Below are 21,827 nucleotides of genomic sequence, written 5' to 3' on the forward strand. Positions count from 1 at the left end.
GGCTTTTTTTTAAAGGTGCTTTATTGAAAACTTACAGATATATAATGAGTGAAAGTAATCATAAATAAGAAGTAATCCATCTTGTGTTTCTGTTTAGAACCCTGGGTTACTGTTTACAAGAGGAGAGGGAATGCAACACACAGGCTGTTGAAGCCTTCCTTGGTGGATGTTCTCCTTTTCCTCCACAATTAAAACAATTAAAAATAAATCAGGATGGTTGGATTATCATAAATACTTTATTGATCCCCGAAAACTTGAAATGGCTTAATTACTTATGTAACTTGTTATCAGCGGTTACAAAAAGTTAATAGAGAGATGGTCATTCATCATGAGGCGAGTAGTTGCTGCCTCCTGGATGTAACAATAACTTTGGTTGTTTGCCATTGTGACGCAGTGACTGTGAGTAGCACATAACCTCTACCACACACACAAATAGAGCGCACATGCATCTACACACAACACACCGACACACACTTTTCCCATCGCCATACCTCAAGGCAGGTTTTGATTGGGTTCGGACAAAAGAATTGTGCATAGATAGATAATTCAACTGATGTTTCAATCATCAAAACGCCATTTTCACAATCTTGACTATTTTTGAATTCTCAGGTCCAGCACATTGTTACAGAAACCAGAGACAAAATCATGCAGTACAAGAGCAAGATGGCTGACGAGGCAGATCTGAGACGCCGACTGGCCAGTCTGGAGGACTCTGTGGAACTCCACGAGCAAATGAAGAGACAGGTTATTCACTGCTGCTGCTGTTTTCACTCTGTCTCCTCAACTTGGAGACTTTATTTTTTTCTGATTGGCATCTTAAACATCCTCTTCATGTCATGTTCCATCATGGTTTCTTCCACTGAATTAAAGTGTGCATGTGGTCTGAGCTGAAATACATGGCATGGCAAGTTCACTTGAACCAGCCCTAACTATAAGCTTTGTTAAAGAGGAAAGTTTTACGTTTAACTTAAATGTAGGGAGAGTGTCTGCCTCCCAGACCCAAAGAGGGAGCTGGTTCCACAGGAGAGAAGAATCTAGATGTAATAAAGGCAAGAACAGGTTTTTCAGCATGTTTTGATGACAGGATGTTTCTTATTTTTGGTATGTTTTACAGGAGGAAGAAGGCTGGCTTACAAACTTGTTTGTTTGAGTCGAATGACAAATCTGGGTCAATAACAACTCCAAGGTTCTTAACAGTATAACTTGAGGTCATGGTAATGCCATCCAGGGTGACTAAACGTTCAGCTTAAAGTCGTTTACAGCTGAGGACCATAACTTCAATTTTGTCAGTGTTAAGATGTTAAAAGTTGTGTCATCCAGGTCTTAATGTCTGTCAGACATTCCTGAAGCTTTATAAATTGATTGCTTCACATGATTTCAAGGATCTTCAACTGTGTGTCATATGCATAACAATGAAAATTTAGGTTGTGTTTTTTTTTGTAACTTTTTTATTTATTCCACATAAGTAAAACATACGAAGATGTACATAAAATCACACCCGCCTCGGTCACAATCCATTCGATTCAATCCCATCACCTACACTCATACAAACACAGTATACCACCTTTCCACACAAGTCAAGATCACACAAATACAACATTCATTAAAATTTGACTTCTCCCTAATAATCCACTAGTATAGATAAGTGTACGTACAGATATGGAAGGTGTTAGTGGGAAAAAAAGAAGATGCATATAAAAATAAAATAAATAACCAAAAAGCAAAATAAAAAAAAAAGTAAATAACGGTACATAGCCTGCAAGTAAAGAGATTTATCTGATACAATATTGAGATTGTTAATTAAAGTTAGAACATAAACAGTGTAAAAGTGTAAACAGCTTCAGCCTTATATCGCCTAATATATTATATATATATATATATATTGATTTGATTTATATTGTGATATGTATTGATATCAAATGATGTAAAAATTTATATCATGATAAGATGTTTTTTTTCCCCCATATCCCCGAGCCCTAGTAACTGGACTGTTTTAGGATAATTTGATGTAGATGATGATGTGATGTAATGCAGTTGTTGTGATGTTCTGTTACTGTCAGGCTTTAGCAGAATTTGAGATGTACAGACAGAGAATGGAGGACTCCCAGCTCTGCACCGAGGCCCAGCACACGCAGAGAGTGGTGTCTATGAGCAGAGAGGTAAGCTCCACACACACACACACACACACACACACACACACACACACACACACACACACACACACACACACACACACACACACACACACACACACACACACACACACACACACACACACACACACATATGGCCATGGCGTGGGGCTCCGCAAACGGCACGCAACCTACAAGCATGTACCAAAATATTACCGCTACCTAGCAACAGTAATAAACAACACCTCTCAGCATATCGTTTATATTGGTGGAGTAGTGTGAAAAAAGACGACTCATTCATGTTTTTGTGGCCCACCTCAGTCTAAATACAGGAGATAAAACATGCACTGTTGACTTCCACGTTGACACCATAGTTCAGGCATGGGCAACAGTATTTTCAATATTGTGCAAGTTGATGTTTCGAAGGAGCCACTAGTGACTACATGCTTCAAATCACAGTACTGTGGGTCTTCAACCCATAAACTTTGTAATTGGATATAGGGTTGTTTGATCTGTGAATCAATTCCTAGTTAGGTTGTGGTGATATCACTTTACAGAGCTTTTTTTCGGCGGTCACGGAGAAAACACAACACACGCAGCTGAGGAGCTGTGTGTGTTCGCCGTTCACAGCGCTAAAGTCTGAGAAGAGACTTTTTTGGTCATTTGCATTCTAACGTACAGCCTTGAACATGTTTGCTCTTCAGTGCATGTCTGGAAACACCTCCAGAACAGCCTGGATCTTGTTTCTGGTCTTGTCTTTTTGTTTGACGCTTTCTTCCAGGATCGCATGAAAACACAATGAGTCGGTCCTAGCCCAGTTACCTATTTATGGTGCGTTCCACTTGTACTCGGAACTCAGAATTTCCAAGATCATGGGGTTCCATTTTCAACTCCAAAAAAAAAGGAGCAACCTCACCAACCCAGACTTGGGATTCCACGATGGCTGCCACCATACTAACACTGCTACTTAGCACATTTGTTGTAGGAAACAATGGCTAGCCTGAGATAAGCCATTGTTTCCAAATTCTGAACAGGAACATGCTGAGAGTTCAGAAAACCGAGTTCCGATAAATGGAATGCATCATTTATATCACATTTGCCTGATGGAGAGATTTTAACCTTTTTCTGACAATCGTACAGCAAATCATGTTTTATCATGCCATGTCATGTCATACATACCATGATGACATATTATCATCCACACCTGCTTTAGTGGAGTCTGATGGCAGCGGGCACAAATGAACAGCTGAAGTGTATTATGTGGGAATGAGCTGGTAGCTGAGTGAGCTCAGCTCATCCTCACTTCATTTTTGTCTGGATTGGTCAGCATTTACTTTGGTCTGGTGCCTCGTCTTCCTCTCTGCCTCTGCCTTCACACTGTTTTGTCTTGTTTGGCTAAAGAGAATGCCTCTTTAGCAGCCTGAAATCACATGACATCACACCTCCTACTGCATTTTTATATATTTTTTCACATCTGTTTGTCAGATTCAGTGATGTTTTTTAGCCGCCGTTTACCTGTGTAGCCATAGTAGTAGTATTTGCTTTGAAACCACAAATAAGTGTATTGACTTTAAAGCAATGCAGAAGAATTCCATATTTTCTAATGATCACAGAGGGATTTTGAAGAGATGCTATGGGCGTTTGGCTTGGCAGGTGTAGAGATTTGATCGGCAGCCACACATCAACAATTCAAAAGGAAATAGAAAATGTTTCGTGGTTTCAATAGGTGGAGGAGATGCGTCGGGATTTTGAGGAGAAGCTACGGGCATTCAGCCAGGCTCAGGCCCAGTTTGAGGCGGATAAACGGCGAGCGCTGGAGGAGCTGAGGGCCATCCACCGCCAGGAGGTGGAGGAACTCCTCAACAACCAGCGGAACCAGAGCGCCACCTCCACTGAGGACCAGGAGAAACTGGCCGAGCTTCATAGACAAGAGGTGGGATAAGAGTGTGCGAGACAGAAGAAAGATAGATTTTTGGATTTTAGGGGTGTTTATACAGCAAGTTACCTGATGGGGTAGTTGCTGTTTTAGAGGCTTTGGAATGAAAACTGAAAAATGTAGGGTTCTTTCGTTGTTGCGCTTGGCTTTTCAGTGTAAAGTAAAACTTGAAGTGGTTATATTCTGACCATGGAACTTTGTTTCATGTCATTCCCTTATTTTCCTTCTCCCATTTTTTTTCTTTTGTATCAACTATTTCCTCTTTAATTTAACAGACAAACCCTTAAAGAAGTAGAAAAGATGGTAAACGCCTGCAAGAATCAGTCAATATATTGGCATCTTAATCACTTATCACCTCTGATGAGAGGAAAAGCTCATTTTGCATTTGTCCATCTCTCTGTGTAGGTGGAGGCATTGATGGAGAGGGTGGAGGAGCTCACGAAGGACAAGGTACGGCTGGTGGAGGAGTACGAAGCCAAACTGGCCAAAGCTCAGGAGTACTACGAGAGAGAGCTGGAGGCCATGAGGAGGACACACCAGCTTACCACAGAGAACCTGCTGGCCTGGAAACGAACTGAGGTAGAACCAAAACTAACCATGAGTCACATGAAGAAAGGTGTTAAGTTAAAGCAGGGGTTGATTACGTCAGCTTAAATCACAATATTCTTTCTTTCTGGCAATATTTCACTGAATTCCTGAATAAAATGGTTTATTTTGAGATGGAAAGATACATAGTTCACAATAAATGCATTTTAATGCATCTGTAAATATATAGTAGTATTGAATATTTCACCATTTTACAGTCTTACTTACAAGTGTTGATAGTCTTCCACAGCCATGTGAGTGTGTGTATGTGTGTGATGCATTCATATGTTGCCAGAAATGCTGTAATTCTCCACTCGTTGTCAAGGTTGAGCTCCGCAAGGAATTTCAGGCTCAGGACGCAGCACTGCAGCGTTCGTTGTCCAAACTGCGGAGTGAGCTTCAGAAAGCTCAAGAAGAGGCGAGAGAGAACCGAGACAAAACCAATAGACTGCAGACATCGCTGGTTAATGCAGAGGGAACCATTAAGGTATGCATTCAGTGGGTGCATGAACATGATAATATGCCCTCAATACAACAAAAATACAATTATCGGTGGGAACTTTCCTGCTCCTGAGTTGCGGTCTGAGTGCACAAATTGCAGTGGACCCTATGGAAGCTGAAGTTATCTTATAAAAGTTCCTGCTTAGCAATGCAGAACAAGGGAGAATATATTGTTATTGTCCAGGCTTCTTTTTTTAAATTATTTTTTATTGTTTCCAACAAAATATAAATAGTATAAAGGTTGTCTTTGGGTTGAATGTTGGTCAAAGAATGTGGTAAACTTGATGAAGAATTGTTACTAAAAACAGATAAAAGCTAAAGCTTCAGGGAAGAAAGTGTTTTGCAGTAATATCTAATTAGGAAACTGAATGCAGTGAGCACTGATTGCCCTGTGGGCAAATCTGTTGAGCAGGAAACTCTGGGTAGGTTCATGCCGGGGAGATATGACTCTCTTGTTTAAAGGTTTAAAGTGAATTTTTTGTGATTGTCTCTTTATGTCTCTGTTTGATTCCATGTGCTGCAGAACCTGCACAAGCAGCTGGAAGAAGCCATCCAGGATGGCGAGATCTGGGTAATGCAGCTGAAGGACACAGAGTACGAGCTGGAGAGCAGCAGGGAACGAGTTCAACAGCAGGCAACGGAAATTCTCCACAAAGCCAGTAAGACACAAACGCTGTTGTACAGGTATTTGACATATAAAAGGATATTTCCATGTTTATGACCATTCACATACTGAACGTCTAAATACACCCTCTGCATTACCGTTTTTTCCATGAATATGCAGACAAATGGCTCTTGTCAAGTCAAATCCAACTTGTATAGCGCCAAATCACAGCATGCATTATCTCAAGGCTTTTTACATAGTAAGACAGATACCATACAATATTATAGAGAGAGAGAAGAAAACAACAGCTCACACAATGAACAATGAGTGTGGAGGACAGAAAGAGGGGAGAGAAAAGGAAAGAGGGAGGCGAAGTAGAGACCAGGGGCCTCATGTATAAAAGAGTGCTGAAAGAGGGTGAAATGTACGTACGGAAAGAAATTCTCTGATTTATAAAACCGTGCGTACGCTGAGTCATGCGCATCTTTTCTTTATACATCTCATCAAACGTGAAACTGAGCGGAGGTGAATGGGTAACACACCACACCCTTTTTCCACCCACAAATTAATGCACAATGACTCTAAAACTCCGTCTCTGACGCCGTCTTACTGGCAAAGGAGGAAAATAAACGAAAAAGAAGGAAAGTGCTTGATCAACACATCAATTTATCATGTATAAATTTAAAATAAATGTATTAATATTATTATTTTTTTATTGTAAAGAAATTTCAGCGTGGCTGACAGTCACAAAACAGCTAGCTACACTAAAGCTAATCGTAGCCTCGCTAGCTTACCTTTGGAAACGCCAAGTTAGCCGTAAAATAGTATATGCAAATGCTACATAAATATGTGCTCGCGTATTGGTGAATGGACACCGATAAACGCAAAGGAAATAAATGTCAGGGTCACCGAGGCTGCTCTCATAGTTGATCCTGTGTGTTTTTCTAATGTAACATGTTTGTTGAGACATGACTTATCCATGTGATCTGAATTTACAGATCATTTCACTTCATCTATAAACTTGTGTCACACGTCGTCATCCAGTTACACACGCATTACGCACAGAATAAGCAGACAGAGCTCACTGAGTCCTATTTTCTTACTTTATTTTGGAGTGTCTGTATTTCGCACAGTGGTTAGCACTCTTGGCTTTGCAGTAAAAAGACCTGTTTTCGTGACCCACTCGGAACAAGGGCCTTTCTGCATGGAGTTAGCATGTTCTGCCCGTGTGTGTGCGTTTTCTATGGGTTCCAAAAACATGCAGATTAGGAACATTGGACACTCTGAATTTACTGTGAGCCCTGCTGAAAAAACCAGCTTAGACCAGCTTAGGATATTTGATGGTTTTAGCTGGTTTTAGCTGGTCTTAGCTGGTCTTAGGCTGGTTTAGTTGGTTTACCAAGCTGGACAAGCTGGCCAGGCTGGTGTGTCAGTCGCTGGCCAGCTGGTATGGCTGGTCACCCAGTCAGGCTAAGCTGGTCTCAACCTGCCTGACCAGCAAAACCCGGCTGGTAGGCTGGAGTCAGATGGTCTGTCTAGCTTGTCAGCTGGACGGACCAGCAAAACCCGAATGGTAAGCTGGGCAAGCTGGTTGGATGGCCAGCCTCTTAGACTGACCAGGCTAACCATGTATATATATATATATATATATATATATATATATATGTATATATATATGTGTGTGTATGTGTGTGTAATAGGGAAGCCACAAGGCAGTGTTGGTTAGTAGATTAAAAGTTATGGCTAAAACCTACAACAGATCTATCGTATTTGCTCTAAAAAAATATATCAAAACAATAATAGTCCCTCTTTCCCATGAAGAGGCAAAGGCAGGTTGAGAAAATGAATTCATGAACTATTGTTTTTAGAGGATTTTCATGGACTGTCCTAATACCTGTGATCCATTCAAACCATGAAGAGCAATGAAAATTATTTCCTCATATTTTGTTTCACAGTTTATATATCAATGACACCAATACTCCAAAAAGTGATCGGTGTGGTCAAAGAGAAAAAAATATCATTATTTTGGCACATGTTCTTTATGTGCCAAAAAACTTCAAAACTTGATTGGGTCAAAATCCATCAACGTTGTCTGTGCGTCCAACGTCACACGTCATCACGTCGACAGAAGATGACGCAACACACACCTCGCCAGGTTCTGAAGACCGCGAAGCGCGAGCCACCAACGGGGAAACGGACCGGCGAAGGAAAACGGGAACAAAAGGTCTGTGCACACTACATACGGTATATAATTCACACTTTGTGTTGCGTTTTCTATTAAAGTAGTATATTTATATTGTCGAGGCTGGTGGGTTGGTTTGGATAACAACGTAGCTAGCCATTTAGCCGCTAGCATGGAAGCTCACAAGCTATAGTCTCCACCGGTACGTCTCTCACGTCGCGGGCTAAATATCCCGAAGTCATGTAACGTTAACTCAATTTACTTTTTTATTTATGTATGCAATTTATCACCTACACGTACACAGACACACGTACACACACATACGTACACACACGCACAGACACACGCACACACACATACATAGAGGTGAATTCGGACGGAGTGGGATTTCGGGGGGGGGGGGGGGGGGGGGGGGGGGGGGGGGGGGGGGTGTGTTTCGGCGTTGATGGCAGACTAAGCGCGGTGCTGTATATTATGTATGTATGTGTATATTACATATATATATATATATATATGTATATACATATACATATATATCTGTGTATATATATATATACATATGTGTATATATATACATATGTGTATATATATATACATATGTGTATATATATGTTTATATATATACATATGTATATATATATATATATACACATACAAGGGGTATGTTTCGGCGTTGATGGCAGACTAAGCGCAGTGTTGGGAAGGCTGTATATTATGTATGTATGTGTATATTACACATATATATATGTATATATATATATATATGTGTGTATATATATATGTATATATATATATGTATATATATATATATATATACATATATATATATATATACACATATATATATTTACAAGGGGTATGTTTCGGCGTTGATGGCAGACTAAGCGCAGTGTTGGGAAGGCTGTATATTATGTATGTATGTGTATATTACATACATTTATATATATATATATATATATGTATAGGGCGAGAGGGAGGATTGGTTTCTTTCACCCACAAACAAGCTTGTTATCTTCACATTGGATTACATTCTGCTGCTTGAATGCATTGCTTTTTGCATGGTGATATCTGAATAGTTAATATAGAGCTGAAACAATCGATTGCTAAATTAATCGTCAACTATTTTGATAATCGATGAATCGGTTTGAAGCTTTTTTCATTATTAAAACAAGGTTTCTGATTGTTTTAGCTTCTTAAATGTGGATATTTGCTTTGTTTCTTTGCTCCACATAACAAATAAATCATTAAAACTGAATTGTTTAGGCTTGTGGAAAAAAACAAGAAATTTTAGAGCATCGTCATTTCCAGGTTTGACAAACACTGATCAGGTTTTCTGTCATTTTATGGAGCAAACAATTTCTTTTTGTGTTTGTTTCAGATCAATCGCGCATTGTCACCAACACTCTGGCAGAGTGGCAACTGGCAGAGGTTATAGTAATATTTAAAGGTAAGAAATACAATTTTTTCCACCCATCCACAGCATATCGATTCTGCACTACTCATAGTGATAATTTGGATAGTTATGGAGTTGACTGCATTCCTTTTTTGTATAAATTCTTATTAAATATAATTTCCTTTTTTTTTTTTTTTTTTTTTCAATAGGTGGGCTGCACACATTTTCAGAACATGTTCATTGTAATGATAGACCCTCAAAATAATTTGTGGCTTCTTAGGTCAGTTCAGGTCTGAATCCTTTTTTTAATTGTTTTCTGTAATGTGAGCTATATGCCATAACCATTAAGACTTAAACAAAAAAAGTTTTGAATATTTGTTATGTGCAGTGAAAGGTAGACTATTAAAGTTCAACTTTTTGAATTATAAATGCACTGAATCTTTTCCAAATAGTAATCCTAACAAAGACTCATTGTTCTTGTGGGCACCAGGAAAATGGTCCTCACAATGTCTAGTTTTAATTCTACTATAGTTGAATTTGATTTGGTTCTTACTCACTCACATTTGCTCTCTTGCATTCTTTCTTCGTTTCTTTTTTTTTTTAGCCTGGAACAAACATGGTGGAATATCTTCATGAGGCCAGATCCAGACCCTACACCTATGTCCTGACACTGGGGAATGACAATCACCATCCATCAGGCTATTACTATTGTTGCCGGAGAGGCTTTGGAGCATGATTCAGGCCATTGATGTCTGCTTTAAGGCAATTTCATCTTTGACATTGAATATCCAAAGCAGTGTAAGCATGTGTGGAAATTCCTACAGAGCGCAGTCTATAAAATGCCAGGAGGGGAGTCCAAACAGGTGAAGTTCCTTCAGACAAGAGTACTTGCGTGCAAGTAGAGCTAACTACCTTTTCTATTTTAAAAGCTGTTCTTGAGGCCAACAGGTGTTGATTGTTGACTTATTTTATTGTTTGTGTTCCAGTGACCTGAAATATGCTGAATTTGATTTTATATTGTAGATCATTTTCAATAAATGTTTTCCAAGATTCCAGTATTGTTTAAGTGTTTATTGCATAATATATGCTTTGCGTGACCAAACTCTGACCAGCTTAACCAGCTATACCACTGTGACCAGCTTAACCAGCAATGGTGACCAGCTTAAGCAGCTATGGTGCCCAGCTAGACCACTGTGACCAGCTTAACCAGGTATGGTGACCAGCTATACCACTGTGACCAGCTTAACCAGCAATGGTGACCAGCTAGACCACTGTGACCAGCTTAAGCAGCTATGGTGCCCAGCTAGACCACTGTGACCAGCTTAACCAGGTATGGTGACCAGCTAGACCACTGTGACCAGCTTAACCAGCTAAAGTGTCCAAAACCCCTCTAAACCAGCAAACATCCCAGTTTAGGCTGGTCAGGCTGGCAGACCAGCCTAAGCTGGGATGGTTTGCTGGTTTAGAGGGGTTTTGGACACTTTAGCTGGTTAAGCTGGTCACAGTGGTCCAGCAAACCATCCCAGCTTAGGCTGGTCAGGCTGGTCTGCCAGCCTGACCAGCCTAAGTTGGACCATTGTGACCAGCTTAACCAGCTAAAGTTTCCAAAACCCCTCTAAACCAGCAAACCATCCCAGCTTAGGCTGGTCAGGATGGCAGACCAGCCTGAGCTGGGATGGTTTGCTGGACCACTGTGACCAGCTTAACCAGCTAAAGTGTCCAAAACCCCTCTAAACCAGCTTAGGCTGGTCAATCTAAGCTGGTTTTTTCAGCAGGGAGTGTGGGAGTGAATGGTTGTTTTTCTCTATGTCTGGTCCTGTGATGGACTGGTGACTGGTTGTGGGTTGTGGGCACCAGAGCAACCCTCATGTGAAGGATAAAGCAGTAGAAGATGAGTGAGTGAGTAGCATGTTGCAAAACAATTTACTGATACACATTTTAATCATAGCATAATAAAGTCGGTCATACTGCCAGTACTACTAATAAAAATGGCCCCACAACTAGACCTGGATCCTGTAGATAGGATGGGGAGGAAAAGCAGAGATTAGGGGAGAGAAAGAATAGGGTTAGTGTCATTTAATAATTTGGTAAGGTTGTGAAACCAGCCTGTTTATAAAGTAATTTAAATGTAGTCTCATAATCCATTCATTTGTTGTGAAAACATCTGTTCTCTTTCTGCACGTCTTTTCAACTTTCTTTTCTATGTGCTAATTTTCCTCTACATCTTTCTCAGGGGAACATTTAAATAACTACTGCTTTTGAGGAGATTAACAGAGAGCCAGTATTTGGTTTGTTTTGTCACTAAAAATACCACTTGATCTATTGGATGCATATGTTAATCAGGAACTTACTGTGATGTGACTGTTCTCAGGTCAGATCGGCTCTCTGCAGGCCACGCAGATGGCCCATGAAGCAACCATCAGGAACCTGGACCAGGAGCAGAGTCGGATTAAGGAGAAGATCAGCAGACTGGAGGAAGAGAGGGAGGCTTTACTCAACCAGAGCCAGGCCTCAAGCGAACAGCACAAACAGCAAGTCATCAAACTTGAACAGGTATTTTTGACTTTTCTTTTCAATCCACACCAGTCACTAGTCTTTGCCAGGTTGAAGTCAACCTCCCCTTTCCTTCTTAGTCACTGCGTGAAGAGCACCAGGGCTACGAGAAGGAGCTCTCCAGACTCAGGACACACTTTGAGGAGGAGAGGCTTCGCTTTAAGGAGGCGCAGGTGAGAGCGATTGAGGAGATGGAGGAGAAACACCAGGCCATGAGGGAGGAGGCACTGCAGGAGAAGGAGGAGGAGAAGGAAGTACTATTGACGGTGAGTTTGAAGATTCACTGTTTCTGAGATGTGTAATTTGAAAACAAAGAATTGCATTTATGTAGTAGTCTTTTGACTGGAAGGTTGTGGGTTTGATTCCTGCCTCCCTTAGTCTGCATGCATGCTGCTGTGTCCTTGGCAAGAAACTGTTGTTGCTCGTGACAGCTTTGGCAGCATGTGAATCAGTGAAAGAAAATTGTGCTGGCACATATATATATATATATATATATATGCTGTATGAATGGGTGAATGGCAAAACTGTGTATAAAACAGCTTTTAGTGGTCACCAATGACTAGAAATTGTTGTATAGATTACATTTTCAGACAAAATTGAAAACAAATGTGTAACAAAAATCAGATATGATTGTTGTACAGCAGGATGCTTCCTCAGATTAGAAGAGCAGCTTGCCACTGCTGATACAAATCATCTTTTTATCTAATGACCTTAACATATGTGACCAGCCACGGCAAAACCAGCAACAATTAGGCAGATGGACATTTTGAGATAATTACAGATTCTGGGGGTGTGATTTCTAAGCTTTTCCAAAAATGTCTAACACATGTAGACTGAAGAATTTGAGCCTCAAAGATTTACACCTTCTTGGAGCCAAGTCACAAAAGAATCATCACATTTCTGATTGGCCTTCCTGGCAAATATTGAAGACTATAGTTTTATCTTGGAGCCAAACTTGAATAGAGCATAGTTTCTGCATCTAATCACCCCCTTGAGTGGGAGCTAGATTATGTTAATTTCACAGGATTCCAGATACAGAATTGCGAAAAAATATGGAAATTCTCATTAAGAATTTGAGTGTGTGTTATAATTTATTATGGTCCCATCTCTTCCACATAAGACCTAAAATATAGGCTTATCATTAAACTTAAAGCTTCAGTACAAAATATATGTATATATGCACATTTGATTTTCTAAACAGGGACACTAAAATAACCCCTGTGTCTTACAGGCAGTTTTAAGATGAGTATATCAAAGCCTCTTTCACTGTTACTAAAAAAATAATACCTGCTCAGCAGACTTGTTCTCTTGTGGTTTGACTATTTTAAGATATTTGGACTCGGTTCACGCAGGAAACAGAGCCAGAGATTATTTGTTGTCTTATCTGCTTCATTAACTATTTATTGGAGTTACGATTTGAAAATTGTACTGAACTCAATATACACAAACTGCCCAGTGACCAAAAACCAAAACACAAGTGGATGTAGAGCTATCTCTATTTCTATCCAGCAACAGCATTAAATAAGTTTTCCGCCTCAGAGCAAGGGAGCCTTTAACCCATTAAAGGTGACATAGAGTGGTCCTGTTGCACATAAATGTCAGTTATGGAGGTCTACTTACATATATTAACTTGTTTTTTTCAAATACCTCCTAGTTGCTATAAATGAGCCGATAGAAATCCTCTTTTCTGACGCTGTTTTTCTGCTGCGAGATTTCAGAGTGAACTTTCACCCCCAGAATACAGAGTCTTGTGATTGGCCAGTACTATCCAGCACATCCGTTCTCAGAAGCGCAGCTCCCCCCTCTGGAACGGTGGATGCACTGCTCCTCATTATCAAAACATTGTTTTAACAGTGTTTAAAAATAGCTTCTTCACGACTCCCTGCCGCAGTCCCTTTTATGACTTTAAACCGGAGTCAGACCCAGAGTCAAAAGACACTGTCGCTTGTGAAACACCTCCACAACGGACGTTATTCTTCTTCTGCGGTTCAATGTACGCAACAGGATGTGCCCGGACTAATGCCCAGAGCAGGACGATCTGCTGTTCAGGAGAAGCGCTGTTTACGTAACTATTACGGGATTTTCAGTGATCTCGTTGAGCCCCGAGATTACAATCAACACAGCGTTCTCAGCAGTGGCTGAACTGTTTGTTTCGAACCGTCAGGGCTTCATAAACAAGGTAATGACGCAGATATACACCAAAAAAACAGCGTTAATAGGAACTTCCGGTCTAGTTCCACTTTAAGGCCTGAAACGCCTGGAAAAAATGTCTCTAAAACCTGAGCTTCAATGCCTACTAAATGACTGATTTCTCAGTCTCTGTAGCAGATAGGAACACAATTCAAAAAGCATTTGAGAGCTTACACCTGTGGCTTATTTGGATACAAAAAGTAAAGTGAATAACTATTTCAATTAAAAAACAGTAAGAAAATGTAAGTCATATCAACTTATGTCAGTGCCTTGATTTAGTCCTGATTGAGTGTGAAGAACAAGAACAGCATGTAATGACTGTAACAGTCTGCTTCTCATGTGATGGTGATATGATACGATGCTTACAGCGATGTGGCATCGGCAGGTAAATCCACTGTCACCCGGTCGATTATGGTGGTAATTCTCTGTCTTCCGTCACTTTCAAAACCTTCAAAGTCATCATCATTATCGCCGATCTCGTGGTCTTCAAACATAATTATGTTGTAACCATAAATCCTGGTCGATTGGTTCAGCCAATCAATGTTATCAGCAATGATGTCATCGAAGACAAGAAACTCAAAATCACTCAAAATCGCTCAAAATCACTGCCTTCAGAAATCTCTCCGCTGTCAAAGTCCTCCATGTTTGCTCGAAGAAATTTCTAAACAATGGCGCGAGGAACCCTTATACCCCCCGAAAATTTACGTATCTGCTTTACCGGCGTCTATGGTAGAATAAACGTATAGCCGCGCTCCCGGCTCTAATGGTAGAAACGTGGCAATGCTTTCCCGGCTTCAATGGGTTAAGTGTAACTACACCCTCAAAATATTTTGTTTCAGTATATATACGTGTATCTAGTATTGTTATGTTCTGATCCAGGTGCAAAAATGTACTCTTTCTACATGCAAGTTGTCAATCAAACACCAACAACTTGGACCAGTCAGATTACTGTTGCTAGTATTTATCTATGTGGTATATTGTCCATACAGACATTTTTGAGGAAAACATTTTTTGGGCACAAGGAAAAAGGGACCTCTTATGTATTAATCAAACTAAATCCATATACATGAATATATATTTATTCAGTAAAATACAGCTATTTGGCGCTGATGTAGGAAGGGCTTTTAGTACTAGTGACAGTACAAATGAGTGGTCAGAATAATCTGATTGGATATTTTGTTATTATTATAAATTACAGTTGTAGATAAAGAGGAGCACTTGTCACCCCCAGACACATTCATCCCTTACAGCGCATTTCACCCCATTTATTCACTCATGTGCCTAACAGTTAGCCAAGTGCAGCTAAGCAGCTAAGACTCCCATTCATTCTGGATCTCCTTGTTGACATGCAGTCAAAATTATTTAGTGTTTTTAATGTTTATTTACTGTTACCTCACATGATTTGTCCCCAAAATCTATTCCTTTTGTATCTCATCCCATCCTACCCCTCTTTCAGAACACACCACTGTTTTCAGTGCCGTTTGAAGCTGACCGCTAATTGGCTGATTATAATTGACATTGTGTGAGCATGTGGGCGTGTGTTTATATATTCCCTGGATGAAAGAACAATATTGAGAGCGGATTAAAGGGGAGGCAGGGAATATTACGTACACCAGAGCTGTGCCTCGTCTTCTTTAGGTTCATGTCTTTTTTTTGCATTAACCTCTTCTTCCCTGACCCTGTTTTTGGAGTTGACATGCCCAAACTAAATAGAGTAACCCTCTGCAGTTACAAGCTCTATGTGGATTATCTTGGTATCAAAATACTAATAACACGCGTCTACGCGTTCTCTCGTTTGCCACAGTTTGGCACCATCTGTGTCATTTGAGAATTCTTAGGTACCAAATTATGTTTGTTAAAGTTAGATATTGTTTTATGACGCTTTTGTCGCTGTGTGTGACGCTGCCCCTGTACCGGGGGCAACCGTGAAGAAGAGGATAAACTCTTATGCTGTCAGCAGGACATTTCCAAACTGAGGCAATTAAATGGCTATTTCCACAAATTGCTTATTCACTGCAATTAACTTCGAGCCAGATAAGATTAGCAGCATTTTCATTATCTTTTACTCCGCTGATAATTTTCTTGCTAAATTTGTTGGCCATGATAATACAAGGAAATACAGGGAGAAATGTCTTCATCTTCTCCTAATAATAATTTCTGGCAGGAAGTACACTGAGATGTGCAATGTTGCTTCCACATTTCAAAGTTCTCCATCACAGCTCAAAGTTCTCCACCCCCTTCTCGTTCTTCATCTTCTTCTAAAAATAATATCAGGCGAGCTGTACATTGAGACAGTTTGAAGTTCTTAACCATAGAATGATGTTCTCCACCACAGTTCAAACTTTAGTTTGAAGTTCTCTACCGCAGTTCAGATCTCTTCACCACAGTTCAAAGTGATCCATTTTGGCCTTCAGAATCTCCTAAAATGGAGCTTTTGGAAACATCCAACATGAAGAGCAGATATCTACTGTCCGGCTGTTGATTCCATTTTAACCTCTTCTTCACGGTTGGCCCCGATACCGGGGGCAGCATCAGACGCAGCGACAAATGCGTCACAAAACCATATCTAACTTTATCAAACACATTCATGCTGCATACCCACAGAAAGGTCAGAAACTCAGCTAAAAGCTCATATAAACCATTCTTATGTCGGCTGGACAGCGGAGAACAAACAGATTCCAGCGGTACCATTTTTATCACTCTACGACCAAGATTCACGGATCCAGCCCCAAAATAAGAGTAAAACAACAACTGACTTTCAAGAAATACAAGCAGAAGTGTTGTCTTACCTTTGCTGTTTATCAAAACCACATTGACATTAGACCGTTCTGATTAGAGAAAGGCCAATGTCCGCACACGTGTCACATGCATTTATGTCCTTTTGACTTGCTAATTAAGTGATTCACATGCATTTGAAGACCGGGGTCTGATTCTACCGGTTTAGAGGTTTAAAACGAGCTGTCAATCACTCTAATTGACCAAGGTAAGCCAGAGATATGGCGCTGCGTAACTGAAGACGCTGCAGGGTCACAGAGTTGTAATCACGCACCGCACAGGGAGCATCCATTTACAGCGAGTTATCATATACATTTTTTTTCCAAAAAAGTTATTTTTAGACCTGTAGTGACATATAAATAAAATTTTTAATAAAAAGGGTTTTTTAATAATTTGGTACCTAAGAAATCTCAAATGGCACAGATGGTGCCAAACTGCGCCGAAAGAGAGGACGCCCAGACATCTCTTTACTAAAACCTCTGTAATTTCACTCTGCTTCATTTCAGCAGCATCAGACTTTGCACAGCTCATGTCCATATGTTGTTACATGACCTCCATGTGTTTTTAAGCTCCTACTGCATATTTTAAAGGTGATATTTGCTTTAAAATGCAATATTTCTTTAGGCGAGAGAAAACAATCCTTCAGTTATGCTGTGTTCCATGTACATTTACTCTGACAGTGGCATCTACAGTGAAACTTACACCTCTTGTGGAATCTCACAAGTGTTATCTGTAGTTTGATACCAAGATAATCCACATAGAGCTTGTAACTGCAGAGGTTTACTCTATTTAGTTTGGGCATGTCATTTTCGAGCAGGGACTGCAAAAAGAGGGTCAGGGAAGAAGTGGTTAAGCGACCTGCTCCGCAGAGTATATTACCAAATAACCATTGCTCCTAGAAAACTACAACAAGCACATTTGTTCACAGGCATCTCGGTACATCCGTTGGTCACTCCTCTTGAAAATGGGAGGTGACCACCCACTCTCATACTCAATCTGAAATTAGATTGAGATGCACTCTGGCTACACAGATGTCTTATCTGTGTAGCCAGATAAGACAGTTATGTATTATCCAAATTCCAATGATATGAATAAAAGTGAGAGAGTGAAAAAATAAAGCCTCATGTTTGAGAAGCTGAACCTCTTTGCTCCTTTAAATATAAACATTTTACAATTGTTACATTATTTCCATGTAGAAAATCAGTAAATCAGTTGTGTTGACTATCTGATATTGGCATAAACAGAACATGTTAATTGGTGTTAAAAGGATGAACTCACTGTAAGCAACAGAAATGTGTCTCTGTGGATGCTGTGATGTTTATCCAGCCATGCGACATAGAGTGTGATGTCTATGAAATTCAATACAAACTGAGCACAATGTTGCTTTTTTATTTTTGGAGAAAAAAATAATCAGAGTGGCCCAGAAAAGATTTATTGCTCTGGTGATGAGGATTATAGAAAGTGTTTGTTTTCTTTTTCTTGAGGTGGCCTTTAAAGTTCAAATGAAGAATCATGTGTCTACACATATTAAGACACAAATGGGATTACGTCTTTTTATGAAGATTATACTCCTATGGTTTATATTTCAGGAGAAACTTGTTTTGAAACTGTATATCTGTTTCTATAAAACACGAATGGTTTATGTTTTTAGCAAATAATTCAAAGGCTTATTTGGTTGCTTTTGTACAGTCAGGTCCATAAATATTGGGACATCCACACACTTCTCTTGTTTTTGGCTCTATACACCACTACAATGGGTTTAATTTGAGGGTATTTACATCCAAATCAGGTGAACGGTGTAGGAATTACAATACTTTATATATGTGCCTCCCACTTCTTAGGGGACCAAAATTAATGGGACAAACTAAACGATCATAAATCCAACTTTCATTGTTTAATACTCCACTTATTTGCCTTAAAAATCTCTTTGGTTGCTTTTGCAGTATGCTTTGGGTCATTGTCCATCTGCACTGTGAAGTGCCGTCCAAAGAGTTCTGAAGCATTTGGCTGAATATGAGCAGATAATATTGCTGGTCATTCTACTGCTTTTGTCAGCAGTTACATCATCAATAAACACAAAAGGTAACTAGTTCCATTGGCAGCCATACATGTCCACACCATGACACTGCCACCACCATGCTTCACTGATGAGGTGGTATGTTGTGGATCATGAGCAGTTCCTTTCCTTCTCCACACTCTTCTCTTCCCATCACTGTGGTACAAGTTGATCTTGGTCTCATCTGTCCAGAGGATGTTCTTCCAGAATTGTAGCAGCTTTTTTAGGTGTTGTTTGGCGAATTCTAATCTTGTCTTCCTGTTTTTGATGCTCACCAATGGTTTACATCTTGTTGTGAACCCTCTGCATTCACAGAGGCTTTGAAACACATACAACTACATCCTGGAGAGTGTTTTTGATCTGGCCAGCTGGCCAACTTTCTTTTTAAGAATGTTCCAAACAGTTGATTTGGCCACACCTAATGTTTTTGCTATTTCTCTGATGGGTTTGTTTTGATTTTTCAGCCTAATGATGACTTGCTTCACTGACAGTGACAGCTCCTTTAATCTCATATTGAGAGTTCACAGAAACAGATTCCAAATGCAAATGTCACTCCTGGAATCAAATCCAGAACTTTTACCTGCTTAATTGAAGATGATATAATGAGTGAATAGCCCACACCTGTCCATGAAATAGCTTTTCAGTTAATTGTCCCATTACTTTTGGTCCCGTAAGAAGTGGGAGGCACATTTAGAAAGTGTTGTAATTCCTACACCGTTCACCTGATTTGGATGTAAGTGTAGTGGTGTATAGAGCCAAAAAGAAGAGAATTGTGTCGATTTATGGACCTATATAATAGATTATATTTATATACATTATATTTGTATATCATGGATGAGTCCAGCACCTTTCTAACTTTCCTTCTTCTACTTTTTAGAAAATAAGTCAAGAGTTTGAGATTAGGCGCCTGTCGCTGGAGGAGCAGCGAGATTGCCTCCAACAGCAGCTGGATAACTTGAAGGAGGAACTCTCGGCCAAGCTCAACATGGCCAATCAGGAGGTAAGAAACATTTTACATCTAATTTGACGGAAACTGACTGATCTGTTTTTTTGTTTTCTGACCATTCTGTTCATGTGGTCAGGTGTCCCACCTGCAGGAGCTGGTTAGGGAAGGGCAGCAGAACTTGAACTCAGCTCAGTCACAGATCACCTGCCTGAAGGAGACACAGGAGAAACTCAAGATAGAACTGGATGCAACCAGAGCACGAGTCAGAGAGACCAGTAATCTGCTGACTGACCTGCAGGTGAGCTAAAAACCTATGTAAAAATAGGGCTGAACAATTAATCTGCAATCAATGCATTCTTACTGCAATTTTCAAGTGGCAGGAGGCGCAATATTTGTTCATGCCAAAATGTGTGTCAAAATATAATTTTAGATGAATTATTGTCTTAATCTATACACATCTTATTCTACAGACTGAAGAGAACATCTTACCACACATTAATACCACACATTTATCCTTTTAAATATGTTTTTTGAATGAAAATGAGAATAATAAAAAGTACCATCCCTCTGATCATATCACAATCGCATTTCCTGTGAAAATAATTGCAAATAGATATTTATTCAAAATCGTTCATCCCTATATAAATAATGTTTGGAATTTATAATTTCCTAATATTTCCTTAAGCATCCAAGACATATTTGGGATTCGGAGCTACAGGAAAGCTCAGTGATCCTGCTTTCAGTAGGAGGGCAGTTAATGACTTGCTATTTCATTTCAGACATCCATCACATGCTGTTGTCTTCTCACCCAGTCACTTGAATTTAGATCATACCATGTACTGCTAAATTCCAGGAATGACTCTATGCCATGTTTTTGTGTCCCAAATGATAACCACAAACTTGAATTTTTTACAGATATTTATTACAGATGCTCACAATTAAACGAAAAAAAATAGTTAGTGTCAATAAAAGAAATGAGGGCAATCAGAGAGCACAGATCTCCACCATGGGTTGCTTTTTACAAACATGCATGTGTATCAGTGGCTCATTTCATTCCTTGAAATGTTCAAATGGAAATAGGCTATATCGCCGAGCATATGACACAATGAGCCGCAATTTGTTTCCAGTCTTCATTCACAAACACCACATGATGTACTGTCAAAGATTTAACAGCCACAATTTAGTTCTTCTGCAATGTGTTTTTCCTTGTCAATCAATCAATCAATCAATCTTTATTTATAAAGCCCACAGTTTACAAAACATAGTTTGTCTCACGGGACTTCACAGGGTTGGTAACATCCTCTGTCCTTAGACCTTCGACCAGGGTAAGGAAAAACTACCAGGGGGAAAAAAACCCTTGTAAAAGGGAAAAAGGGTAGGAACCTTAGGGAGAACCACAGGTGAGGGATCCACTCCCTGGACGGACAGACGTGCAGTAGATGTTACCCAAAACATACAATACACAATGACAAGAATAAAAAGTGAAAAAGTCTTTAAATGCCAGGATCCATCTGGATCACTGGGTTTGTCACAGTCTGTAGTGAAGGCTGTTGTGGTCAGAGATTTGGGGATAACGGAGTCCTCTTTCCTGTCCTGACCTCATGTCGTTCACTGGTGTCAGCAAAACTGTAAGAGATTAAAAATCAGTTAGAGATGTGCTACATCAGATTGATGTGCCACATGTCATGGAGGGACATCAGGTAAGTGGTGAGGGATGAAAAATCTAGGACGGGGTAGAGAAAGTGCGGCTCGTGCAAAGTCTGTGTGCTCATTCTAAGTGCATGATGGGAAATTCCCCCAGCAGTCTAAGCCTATGGCAGCATAAGATAGACTATTCTAATCAGGACATACCTGATCTAGCTTCGACTATAGGCTATGTTAAAAAGGTAGGTTTTCAGTCTCACCTTAAAGGCAGAGACAGAGTCAGACTGTCTGACTGAAAGCGGAAGTTGGTTCCACAGGAGAGGAGCCTGG

At 39.9% G+C, this 21,827-nt stretch overlaps 1 protein-coding gene across 1 annotated transcript in view; it reads left to right on the forward strand.

The window, feature by feature from the left end:
- The window catches only part of fam184aa (family with sequence similarity 184 member Aa), a gene marked incomplete at both ends in the record, with an annotated part of 121,995 nt that overhangs the window by 55,270 nt on the left and 44,898 nt on the right, over window positions 1-21,827 (forward strand). Inside the window, 10 exons of the mRNA XM_083896364.1 lie at window positions 610-744; window positions 2,061-2,159; window positions 3,859-4,065; window positions 4,474-4,647; window positions 4,979-5,140; window positions 5,678-5,813; window positions 11,705-11,886; window positions 11,967-12,152; window positions 19,785-19,907; window positions 19,990-20,151. Of these exons, the coding sequence (XP_083752490.1) occupies window positions 610-744; window positions 2,061-2,159; window positions 3,859-4,065; window positions 4,474-4,647; window positions 4,979-5,140; window positions 5,678-5,813; window positions 11,705-11,886; window positions 11,967-12,152; window positions 19,785-19,907; window positions 19,990-20,151 (1,566 nt within the window). The remainder of the gene's footprint in view (window positions 1-609; window positions 745-2,060; window positions 2,160-3,858; window positions 4,066-4,473; window positions 4,648-4,978; window positions 5,141-5,677; window positions 5,814-11,704; window positions 11,887-11,966; window positions 12,153-19,784; window positions 19,908-19,989; window positions 20,152-21,827) is intronic.

This window comes from Microchirus variegatus, assembly GCF_963457635.1.
Source record: "Microchirus variegatus genome assembly, chromosome: 1".
NCBI classification, from domain to species: domain Eukaryota; kingdom Metazoa; phylum Chordata; class Actinopteri; order Pleuronectiformes; family Soleidae; genus Microchirus; species Microchirus variegatus.